The 13,256-nt window shown below is 38.0% G+C and overlaps 1 protein-coding gene across 1 annotated transcript in view; it reads right to left on the bottom strand.

Annotated features, from left to right (window-relative positions):
* LOC140163508 (xanthine dehydrogenase/oxidase-like) overlaps window positions 1–12,985 on the bottom strand; it is a 79,193-nt gene extending 66,208 nt beyond the window's left edge. Inside the window, exons 1-7 of the mRNA XM_072186822.1 lie at window positions 12,927–12,985; window positions 11,024–11,137; window positions 10,346–10,454; window positions 4,690–4,878; window positions 4,367–4,438; window positions 2,747–2,818; window positions 1,160–1,240 (exon numbers count right to left, since the gene is read on the bottom strand). Coding sequence (XP_072042923.1) covers window positions 1,160–1,240; window positions 2,747–2,818; window positions 4,367–4,438; window positions 4,690–4,878; window positions 10,346–10,454; window positions 11,024–11,137; window positions 12,927–12,985 — 696 coding nt within the window. The remainder of the gene's footprint in view (window positions 1–1,159; window positions 1,241–2,746; window positions 2,819–4,366; window positions 4,439–4,689; window positions 4,879–10,345; window positions 10,455–11,023; window positions 11,138–12,926) is intronic.
* Window positions 12,986–13,256: the final 271 nt, after the last annotated feature.

Genomic DNA, 13,256 nt, shown 5'->3' with positions numbered 1-13,256 from the left:
GTGTTATTTTTCAATAATATTTTGATTTAGATAATGAAAATCGATATTTTTGTCTGCTTCGACCAACAATACTTAGTCAACCCTTAACTTTGTTAATTTCTTCCATTCTAAACTACAATGCAGCACATTATGTTAATGTGTATTGTCCCATTGGAAAGGTCAAAAAATGAGTATATTTGTAGTTTCCCAATTATCCCAGTGACGAGTGAACGGATTTTGATGATTGATGCATCAATTTAGAGAAGATACTTCATGGATTTTGAATCTGCAAGAAAGTTTTAATTTTACTGCTGATATTTTAAGTTATGTCCCCCGATCCACAGGGCCTATTTTTATTGAGACACCCTGTATGTTGTGAGTTAGTCAGAATATTGTGTTTGTTGATGAATGATATGAGGCCGGTGTACATGATCTTTTCGAGAAGTTGAATGTGGGAGGATGGGTACTGGAAAGTTAGTAAAATGAGGATTGAGCGTTACATTTAAGGGTAGACGCGGTACTGTTGGTCGAAGCAGCCAAAATATCAATTTTCATTATCTAAATCAATATATTATTGAAAAATAACAATTTGATGTTTTACAAAAGTTCAGTCTACAAATCATACACTTTGAAAACTTGCTTGATTTATTGTTTTTAATAAGTTACGTACGTTTTACAAAAGTGTTGTTGTTTCAACCCTTTACAACATAACTCAAGAACCATAGGACCTACAAAAGTATATGTGACCGTACAGCACGAATGAGCCGTAAATGTCCTCAATTGTATTCTGAGTTACAGTGTAAAATGGGCATGAAGGTCATATCCATAGGTATTTCAATTTGGTGCTACGTGTATCTCATTAAATGAGGTACACGTAGCACCCAATTGAGGTACCTATGAATACGACCTTCATGCCCATTTTACACTGTAACTCAGAATACAATTGAGGACATTTACGGCTCATTCGTGCTGTACGGTCACATATTTGTGATATTTGAATTCTTCTACACACTCGCTGTGAAATGACCAATGCAATTTTTACCAAAGCCCGGTAGCCCACTACCATTCGCAAGATGCTATGAACTACCAAATCGCAACAGTTTAAATTTAGTTGCTAACCTTAATATCGTAAATTGAAACTAATTTTTATAAGCAGATTACGAACTGCATTTTTGCTTACCAATATCTCAGGAGGGAATATGATATCTTGAGATGAATCATACTCAGTGAATAGTTTAGGATTGCCAAGACCACTTGTTATCTGCAAAGAAATTAATATGATTTGTCATTTTGCAGAATCCAACCATCACTTTTTGAATGACGTCTAACAAACAATATGTGATGCGATCAAGCAAAATCAGTCGGAACTCGGAAATATAGATTTTGAGATATAGCCAAACAAAGGATATATTTCCTTTTGTTTTCTTTTGTTTTGGAAACTCTTTAGTTGCTCATATCTTTGGAACTGGTTGTTCAATTTCAATGGGTTTTTCTGCAAAATACAGCTTTGTAAATGCCTCTTACTATCCTACAAGAAACTGAAAATTTAATATTTCCGAGTTCCGACTGATTGTAGATAGACAGTAGATAAGGGTCTTAGTATGTGATCCAGAATGTTCACTTACTTGTGTACGTTTCAACAACACCTGTTGTCTTTTATCAAGAATTGATTTGTAGTGACCAACCACTATCGGTAAGACAACAGTTGTTGTTGAAACGTACATAAGTAAGTGAACATTCTGGATCACATACTAAGAATCTTCTACTGAGTTTACTCTACCGATCCTGATGAATCGGATCAATCATAATATGTGATGCGATCAAGCAAAATCAGTCGGAACTCGGCAATAATAAATTTTCAGTTTCTTATAGGATAGTAAAAAGGATTTACAAACCTGGATTTTGCAGAAACCCCATTGAAATTGAACAACCAGTTCCAAAGATATGAGCAATTAAAACGCTTCCAAAACAATAGGAAACAGAAGGAAATATTGCCTTTGTTTGGCTATATCTCAAAATCAATATTTCCGAGTTCCGACTGATTTTGCTTGATTGCATCACATATATCTTTCAGTGTATAGTTTTCGCTTTGCAAACGCAGCTTTGTAAATGTGTTTACCTATGTTGTTTTATATGTGAAGGGTTTTAACAAAAATATCACCTCTTCGTCGTGCTGGAAACATTCCATTCACAGACAGAGGAGGTGCGTGGATATGAATACAGTAAAGCAAATAAATCTACAATAGGTACAGCTTAGATCTCAATTTAAGAATTGAACAGAACATCTGTCTTATCAATTTCAAACTACTATAATCCCTCTTCAAATCCCTCTTCAAATGTCATTCTGACATCCTCACCGAAATAGATACTGCAGAAAATAATAATGCTGTTTCTTTGCAGATATTAGCTCTAAATCTGATCTTCTGAAGCAATTTTACATTCAGTCTATTGATATTTCGATACATACCGGCGTGTCCAGGATCTTTTCCTGCGGGGGGCTCAGAGGGCCTTTCAGAGTTATGCGGGGAGCTTAATGGCTAAAATCGCCAAAACCGGCTGATTTTACATGATTTTTAACAAAGTGGGGGCTTCAGCACCCAAAGCCCCCACTTCCCTGGACACGCCACTGATACAGTTTGAAGTGATAAAAAACAAAGCTGTTTAAATTGTATCTCCTTTATCGGGTGTTAACGTCAATATAACATCAACATTTACTAGATTAAGTTCCAATTACTATTAAATCTACTACTATATGGCCACGTCTTACCTGATCATGATCTGCAGATGTACTGCCGTTGGTACGACCATTAACGCACTGGGAATTTTCACCACACGAATCCTGAAAACACATTTGGCACAATCAGGGGCGTAGCCAGCTTTTTGTTCGGGTGGGGGGGGGCAAAATAAAATTTCGGGGCTTTATTTGGACGATGTGCGCGAGTGGTTTGCAAAAATTTGGTATTTTACATGGGAATTACTTTATCTTTACAATGTGCGAGCGTAGCAAAATTTTGTAGCTTACACTATTTTGCCCCTTTTCTTTTCCTTTACCCTCCTGATTTTCTCTTTCATTTTTTGTCAGAGAGGCACTTCTTTCTTTCATTTTTTATTGGGGTGGGGGGGGGGGCACTTTGCTCCTCTGCTCCCGCTGGCTACGCTACTGGGCACAATTGACTAATTTTGTTAAACTTGCTTTGTTGTATAAACTTCTTTATTATTGTAAAATGCTTTTCCAAATTAATCATCAAAGGATTGCAAAAGAATGACGTATAGTAGACTAACACACACACACCCCCACACACACTCCATACACCACAACAGGTAGCAATTCATCCATATACAGCCTGTCTCAAAAAATTGTGGTGTGCAAATAAAAAGCGCCCTCTTTGGCAATTAGACAATACTGTTGTGACATGATGCTTACATCAACGTCAAGGGGTAAAATCACAATTGTGCCACTTTTAATAGGGAAGAGGGCTGTACATGTAAATCAATGATAGTGTAATATCCAGTGTTGTGCGCCCTTAAGTAAAACATCAAGTGCACGGTATAGTTATGCATCAATGATACGGTAAATCTTTGTTAGCAACATGGCAGACATTTAAACAATCATTTGTGTGATTTTGTGTCATTTGTTATCCAAGTTTAAGTCCCGAAAGATAGCATCAAGTTTATCAAGAGTTCCTTCGTGAAATCAAAAGAATGCATCTATTACACAACAATATAAAATTGTTTTTACTGTTTTATTATGATACAGTATAATGATTCTCTTTTTCTACTTAAAACAGATTAAAATATAAGTAAATATTTCGCATTCTGCTGTAAAATTAAATAAAGTGTACATGTCATGTCAATGACTTTATCATGGCAAATACTGTTCTCTTTGTTACTCAAGACATGTTAAAAGACAAACAAATATTGCACACTCTGTTGTAAAATTAAAATCTTGTCAATGAAATATTGCATAATCGTATACGTGTACGTTTGAAATTTTACTGAGCAATTGTTACATAATCATTTCTAATCCTACAAATGAATGTTCTTTTATTAACTGTACTGTACATGTATTTGGATACAACATTCGATTCAATTTTCTAACAGTGGCACAAAAGGGTTTTCATACATTTGTTTAGTGAAGCAGATCTCTGGATTGCCGAAACTAAAATGAATGAAACAAACGGTATTTAAAAGCCAGGGTTGCTCCCTTGACGTTGATGTAAGCATCATGTCACAACAGTATTTTCTATTTGCCAAAGATGGCGCTTTCCACTTGCACAATTTTCTTTGAGACAGGCTGTACTGTGTCCCGACATTTTTACTAGATTACGCTCCCAACTACCACTACTCGCCATCTATGCTAATCTACCACTGGATAATCAAAACGTACCCGATCATGAACTGGAGATGTACTGCCGTTGGTAAAACCATTAATGCACTGGCAACCATCGCCACACGATTCCTGAAAAGATATTGGGCATAAATCACTCAATTTGCCCTATTAACGCCCTTTCTTATTGTAAACTGCTTTTCCGAGTGAATCATCAAAGGATTGACACAAAAATGTAATGAAATGGAAACAAAAAAGTCTTTTGTGAAAATGAGACGAAGAGAAAGGTGAATGTGATGACAGGTGATAACAAAAGGCCCACCATCGCTATATTTTAGGATTTCAAATAGTCTTGTTTTATATCTGTAAGAAATGTCTTATACCTTCGTGAATGTCTTGAAGGCATCTAATATTGGTCTATATCCGGTACATCTACACAGGTTTCCTTCCACTGCCCGTAAGAGTTGCTGATTGGTGGGTTTGGGATGGTTGCGTAGCAACGTATACATCGACATCACCATACCAGGAGTACAGAATCCGCACTGTGACCCGTGAGCTTTAGCAAGACGTTCCTAGAGAAAAAGGTGTCTAAACGGTGGCAAACTGTTTGCTTATCTAAAGAATAGATAATGATTCTCAATCAATGCCGTTTTTTTCTCATACGTCACAATACAAGTTATATCAAAATGATCGGCATCCATTGGTTCTGGTATTTATTGAAAAGCCCGCTTCTTAAATGCAACATAAGACTCTCTTGGAATGGCCAACACTTATAGTCTATATCCTTTTATCACATTAATCTAACTAAAATTGGTAGATCTTATGTTACCATTACTCGTTGACTGCCGATAAAACGCCCAATAAAGACTTAGTCACCGGACCGCGCCGGCCAGTTAAAGTACATGCCCTATCACACCACTCCACACCATACATAAATTCTCCCAGTCACATTTCCCAAATATGAAATTAAAAAAGTCAAATTTTAATTTACTTCTTTTAAAGTTTGGCAGAGGCGGGTTCGAACTCACGGCGCAACGCTTAGTACTCTATGAGCCTAGCGCCTTAGACCACTAGGCCACTTGTCTTCTTGTTATTCAGCTGAAACTTATTTAAAAATATAGGCTAATCGCAACTTCAACATAGGCCTACCACGTGACAAGCAAAGGCAGAAAACGTATTATATTTTGGAATTTTATCTGCTTAAAACATTAATGTGTATTATAATAGAGCTACCATTATTTATATTGTTGAATTCTCAAGCGCATAGAGACAATTAATACGAGCGTCCTATGATACATACACAATACATAAAATCGATTTTGATCTTCGGCATTACTCGGTGACCTCCGATAAAACGCCCAATAACGCCGGTCAGTTAAAAAATGCTTAAGTACATGCCCTATTGAGATAAGCAATCCTTTTGTGATATGTCCATTCATCCATATAATAATAGCAATCAGATTTTTGGATGGATGTTTTACACAGTGATTGGAGAAGAAGCTATGTAAATAATCAAAAGTACATGTCTACAAATTGACAAGGACAACTCCTTTTGTCAAAATTGTTTTCACCTATTGCTCAGTATGTTAATTAATCCGATTAATTACGTAATTTCGCCAGCGTATGATATATCAGTACTAATATGTAGGCCCAAGGAGGTTAGATATAGAAAGAAGAGGAAATAGATTACGTATCGCATATTGGTCCTTTGTGCCTATTAGAGTTTCCGCCAAGGGAGGAAGAAAAAAAAGGGGGGGGAGAGAGAGGAGAGGAGACCGATGGAGTCACAGGGCTCTAAATTACATAGGCGTAGATCGGGGGGGGATAAATGCCACAATATTTTGCCAGGGGATGGTCAATATAATCACCCCCAATATTGACGCCTGTGTATTGGTTTGTGTCGAAATTAACCTCATATTTGGCCATTTTATAGCCACAGAATGCCATTTTAGCGCTTTGCGCGAATTTATTCCACTTTTGTCCCATATTTCACCAGTTTAGTTTCAATAGGCCTATGCTAAAATTTTCGCGCGCATTTGTACCATAAGGTTCACTGTACTGGGTACTTTAAAAAATCCTAACCTAACCTAAAACATAACTTTAACCCTTAGATTGGAGCTCTACTAGAAGTAAAAATATAGATAGTAGAGAGCTTGCGAAATGACGTTACGTTAACTTTAACTTTAACTTCTAGAGGATTATAGAGGATTATGTATTCAAAACCAAGATGGGTTTGAATACATAATCCTCTATAATCCTCTAGAAGTTAAAGTTAAAGTTAACGTAACGTCATTTCGCAAGCTCTCTATTGAACGAATTTAGTATTTCTATATCTATGTGAGAATGATACAATAGAGGCCCTGCATGAAATTATTGATTGGCTCCAAACAAAGGTTTTCAACCGGTGTCCTTCACCGTAGTTATGGCGGAGTGCAGTCCATTCAATCAAATGTTGTCATCAACCTATTTGATCGTAGTGCAGGATTATGTGTGTGAGACGAACTGTCACGGTAGATTGCAATCATGCTTTTGTTGAATGCATTTGAGTAGTCCGCCATATTTACGGGATGATACGTCGCATGCAAGGCCTCTATATGACATGATGAACATAGTCATTGATGCATCAGTTTTAAAATAGACTAGGCGGTTACCCATATTTGGCGGTTCTCGGCTGGGCGCGATTACCAGGCTGATGGTGACATGCCCATATGACAATTGTTACTAATTTGACCTCAGATGACCCCAGGGTGACATTGGATGACCCCAAAATGACCTAAACTTATAACTCTAAATGTTGACTGTACCTACCAAGTTTCATGCCCATATATGAGCTTTTACTAATTTGACCTCAGATGACCCGTGGTGACCTTGGATGACCCCAAAATGACCTTCAAAAATGCTGCTTTAAATGTTGACTGTACCTACCAAGTTTCATGCCCATACGACACTTTTTAGTAATTTGACCTTAGATGACCCCTGGGAGGGGACCCCGTGGTCGGATGACTTAACGAACATAGACATCTTCTTGCCAGGACAGAACTACACCCACCCACCGAGTTTGAGCCCCGTAGGACCTAGTTTCATGCCCATATGACAGTTTTTAGTCATTTGACCTCAAATGACGCCTGGGAGGGAGCCCCGGGGTCGGACGACTTAACGAACATAAACATCTTCTTGCCAGGACAGAACTACACCCACCCACCGATTTTGAGTCCCGTACGACCTAGTTTCATGCCCATATGAAAGTTTGTAGTCATTTGACCTCAAATGACCCCTGGGAGGGGCCCCGGGGTCGGATGACTTAACGAACATAAACATCTTCTTGCCAGGACAGAACGTCACCCACCCACCGAGTTTGAGTCCCGTATGACCTAGTTTCATGCCCATATGACAGTTTTTAGTCATTTGACCTCAAATGACCCCTGGGAGGGGGCCCCGGGGTCGGATGACTTAACGAACATAAACAGAGCTACACCCACCCACCGAGTTTGAGCCCCGTACGACCTACGACGGCCTCACATTAGCAGTCACAGACAAAACCTAAATCTACAGAATATATCCATTACTCGTCGATACTCGAAAGAGCTCAAAATAAATAGGCCTAACTTAGAAAATTTTCTTGATGTCCTTTAACATGTTTTCATAGTTAACCATCGTTAGCCATGGATATCTATCATGAGAACTGACCGGTGACTAAGTCCGATTTATTGGGACGTTTATCGGCAGTCAACGAGTAATGATTTTGATGAGACAGTATTGTCCATAATGGCATAATCACTGAAAACTGATGGGTACCAATCATTTTGATACAGCCTGTATATATATGCATGGTCAATGCGCAAATGTTTTTGTGCATATATGAACTCTTGACTACAGCGACCTTCGCGATCCGGCCAAAGCGTTTTTAAAATGCGTAAAAACAGCTTGGTTTTAATGCTAATTATTGCATGTTCTAGGGAAGTCTGATTATCTTTATAAAATAGCAGAGTGGGCGGGTTTTCGCGGAAAATTTTTTGTGTAAAAAGTGAAGCATTCTATGTATAAAGGAATATATGAATATTAACTGCACAACATGTAGAACGATTCGTGATACCCAATTGTGGAAAAGTTGGTGTTGTTTATGAGTGGGAATCAAAAATATTTTATATACGTCAAAATATTTCTTGAATTTACTGAAAATGGACGCTCAAAAAAAGAAGAAAAATCTATGTAATTTTTACATAGAACCCCGATAAAATTACTGTATCGTTTTTATGGTAATCTAATCTTCCATTTTCTAAAAATATCTTGGGGGTTCTATGTGGAAATCTTGAATAAACTGGGGGGAAACCCAACGTCTATACTCCGGGGACTATAGGCCTACAAGAAAATGGCAGAATCCCTATACATTGCATCATGGAAGTAATACACATGGAAGCTGGTCAAATACTACATCAAAGTGAGTATCATACTTGCCGCGATACTGAACAAAAGCAGTACAGGTGAAAGTGGAACAATTGAGTCAACGCATGGTCAACGTGTACCATGTCTAAAATCAAAGTTCCCGCTTAAAAATCAATAGCAGCACGATGTCGTGTACTAAGTCCTGACAATGGGCTGTGTTATAATACCGCAGTGCATGACTAGTTTTATGAACACAAACAGATTTTATAAAATCCCTACGTAATGGTCAGAATGCTATCAGTTTAATTTATACAATTTTATTAAAAGTATGTAATTATGTGAAAACCTACCGATTAAATGTATATATATGCTAGACTTTCAGATAGCAGTTTTAAAACAGAAAATGAAATGAAATACAATTTATTTTACGCAAAATGTAAAGATAATACCCGACTCTGGAACATTCTGGTCAACAGCAATTTCGGGCAGCCCCGGGCACACAAATAGATGCGGGATTCATTTTACAATGTAACGCATGTGCCAAGTGCGCATATCAACTATTACCGCTAATTAGCGGTTTAGACGTAAATGCATGATTTCCAATATTTTGAAGTTTAAGAAAATCTGTAATTTTGGGTAGAAATCGATATTTTGATTGGATTTCTGTAATTATAGATTACAAATCTAACATCCCTGTCACTTTTTTCCGAATAAAAACAACATACTTGAAACATAATCAAGAAAAACACGATTTTTGGTCAAAATAATAAACCTGTAAATAAACGAACTGGCAATAAAGTCTGATCCACATCAAAGACACGCTGACTTCATTGTTATCACAATAGCTTGATACGTACCCTCTATAGAATGTTACGTAAATAATTCAATAGATGTCTCTTAATTCCATGATTGCATGGACCGATATCCATGCAAGATGCAGTCAAAATCGATATTATGTATTGTGTGCAGCACAATACACGTATTGTTGTATTTCTATGCTATACCCGAGAAATGTTGGAGTTGCCTATTGCCAAACCCGCGATTTGGTAGCCCAATTGGGCGAATTTTGAAGATTTTCCCCGCGACAATTTCCTGTCACATAGAAACCAATGGTTAAGAAAAAATTTGAGCGACTTTTCAACATTGTCTCCCGCGACTTCCGATAGTTTCCTGCCCCCGGGCCTGCCCCATAGAAACCAATGGTAAAGAGAAAAATTGGGCGACTTTTCGATTATTTGACCCGCGATTCGGGCTGAAATCTTTTGGCAACCCTGCCAATAACCTATATATATGTTTAAAATTCAATATGACTACCAACAACTCATGTGGTCCAATGGATTAGCGCGCTGGACTTCGAGATTCTATATGCAGCTGCGGCGTGGGTTTGAGGCCCACCTCTGCCAAACTTTTTTTTTTAAATTTCATATTTGGGAAATATGACTGGGCGAATTTATGTATGGTGAAGAGTGGTGTGAACTCTGACTGTCTGTACGAAAAATGTACGTAGCATGGCTGGGCAAAATTGAATTCTTGTCAAAGTGACATAGACTTGGGCTTTAAACTCGGTTCCTTGACTTTCGCATATTATGTGAAAAACACTTTGTCTTCGGTAAACACACAAAAAATATGAATGAATTATATATTTGACAATCTTACCTGTACCGCATGTAGCTTAGTCCTGGTACTGCCAATACCTTCTACTGTGGTAACCGCCTTACCGTGGACGGCACATACAGGATACAAACAAGCGTTCACTGCCAAATGACTAAAACATTGGGAAAACAATATCACAAAATTCATTACATGCATGCTATTGTTGTCCCAGTAGTCAAAGTCGTGTTACCGTCAGCTTTGTCGAAGATTCGCTACGTACGTATCGTTGTCTCGCATTTGAAATACGGTTAGCTAGAGTTAAGGCTGGGTTATGGTAAGGGTAATAGTTAGGGTTAGCTATACAGACTATAGTTAATTTAGGTTCGACATTGAAACCTTCAAAATCTTGAAAACCTGTAACTAGTCGGTGTAGCCCTACTACAGGTCCTTTAATATGACCTACAAAAACCAATATCACATGAGAACCAACCTACCCAGGAAAAAAGTCTTCCCTTTAGCTGATCAAACATTGAATGATTTACAGTGACGTAGTGTCGTTGGGAGTGTCATAGGGGCACGGAGGGCACGTCTCCCAATTGGGGTGAATTGCCAGAAAACGGCCAGTGTGATAGGCCCTCAATCATGCTTGGTGACACTCCTCAATCGAATGACTCACGATACGTCACTGAATTTACGATGAAGAGGTGGGAATTGAGTTATGACTTATGAACAACATCTTACTGTATATCTGGTGTATTGATGTCTGGATCTACAGATGATATCATCACAGTGCATGCTCCGCAAGCTCCAACTCCACATCCTTCCTTGCTTCCAGTAAGTTGTACTGTCTCAAAACTTAAGGAAACATAGCAGGATACGGGTTTTATTGGCACATGTATTTATACCCTGCCCGAAGTTTCGAGAGTGAGATGCTGTGGATCTCACCGAGGGTAATGTGGTATTAGTAACCTCTCCCCTCCAGGGATTTTTAGATTGTTAAAATTGTTTCTCTGTTTATGCTCTTACCAAATTGTGTTTTTTATCATACTGTATGAGTAGTTATGGAGTCTACCGAACACACAAACCATTTAAAGGATATTAAGCCCACTTAAAAGGTCATTTCGTGATCCACAGCATCATCCCTCACTTGTCTAAAAAAAAAGTTGAGATTTTTATACCATTGTAAACCGGTGGCTACATAATGTTTATGTGCAAACAATTTCTTGCAGATTAATTCCCCTGCTTTTCTAGAATGTTCATTGTGTTGCACAATTTGGGAAATCCACAAGATTGTAAAGTGAATATGACATCATTTTGGGAATCCCCAGGAAGTCAATGTGACCGAATGGTCTATTAATAGATTGTGAGTATAAAGGTGAAAGCACCTGAGTTTGCTCTAGGCAGGCATATGAAGAGAGTTTGTAAGCTCACCATGTGTTGGTCGTCGTGCTTCAAAAGAGGTACAATTAAAACAAGTTTGTACAGCCAATAATGTGCTATTATAAAACAGCAACGCAGGAGATTTTGAGAGACTTGCTGGAGTCTGGTTTATAAAACAAGAGAGACTTGCTGGAGTCTGGTGTATAAAACAACACATCTGCCAATAAAGTGGAGCAGTGCAGAAAGATGCTTGTTTCCTGGAGAAAGAGAGTGATCGATGAAAGGAACACCATTTGTGGAGATTGTCGTCTGCGCAAGGAGGTAAGTGTTTGGAGAACTGCGCAAGGAGTTAAGTGTTTGGAGAATGGCGCAAGGAGTTATTAGTATTTGGAGAAAGGAGCACCATTTTTGTGTGTGAATTTTATACGTAAAAGATATATATAAATACAAGTATACAGTGCAGTTGACATTCGTGTGAATTCGGGTAAAATGTGATTTTGGCCTTGAGTCATTACGGCTCGTAACAATGGTAAAATTGCACAATTTTGCGCGCTCGCAAAATAAAATTTGCAAAATTCACCTTCATTTCTGCTGAAATAGTATAAAATTGAAAACATTTTCATGGGCTTCGCGCGCAAATGTCCCAGTAACAAAAAATATTCAATCCTTGACACAAAAGTGGGTAATGAATGCGTGGTCTAAATATCGTGGAAAAGGGGAATTTTTGTGTGTCAGAGCGGACCAGGAAATCACGGCAATAGGGATACATCCGTGTCCGCGAAATTAGAAAAAAGGGGGTTTTTGAAAGTAACAATTTGGCGCGATGAGCCATTCGGCAAATATCCTGACAAATATTTGGGTTCATCAAATCTCCCAAATGGGTAAAGCTTCACTACTATCGGATGTATAGTGGGATGTACATCATGGGGTATACATGCATGGGGTATACATGCATACTACCAATTGAACCGGAGTAGCTTTAGGCGGGAAAAGATTCATTAAAATTTATACAGGGTCAAATTCCAAAATTAAACCTAGCTATAGGACGTACCGTTCTTGATTTATTACCAAAAGGGTCATAGGTCAAATTTAAGCCATATGAGGTCAAAAACATGAAAATGTTCCGATTGTAATAGAGGAAAGAGGTGTTAAAATGTTCGTTTTGATATAACAATTGAAATCATTACTCGGTGGTCACTCGATAGTTGGCCCAACAATAACTTAGAAAATATTCTTGATCCTTCACACAGCTCAAAGAGCTTGCCATGAGTTGCCATGGATAAGTTCTGTAGATTTAGTCCATTGACTAAGGTCAGTAACCATTGTTGAGGAGTTAAGAAGATAAATAAATGCCAGCAGATATTCTATTGTGGTGGATATCCAATTTATAGTTATGTCAACATTTGGTTACTCATCCACAATAAAGGAAAATGATGAGTATGTGTTTCTGTTATAATGAAATCAGATTGCTATTATTACATGGGTGAATGGACAACAAAAGAATTGGTTTCTCCATAGGGCATGTACTTAAGTAATTTTTGGAACTGGCTTTATTGGGCGAATTATCGTGTGTCCACCAGTAATGAGAAAATAC

The sequence above is a fragment of the Amphiura filiformis genome, chromosome 11 (assembly GCF_039555335.1).
Source record: "Amphiura filiformis chromosome 11, Afil_fr2py, whole genome shotgun sequence".
NCBI lineage: Eukaryota > Metazoa > Echinodermata > Ophiuroidea > Amphilepidida > Amphiuridae > Amphiura > Amphiura filiformis.
Note: the sequence above shows the minus strand (reverse complement) of the source record. Positions and strands in the feature narration are given on the sequence as shown.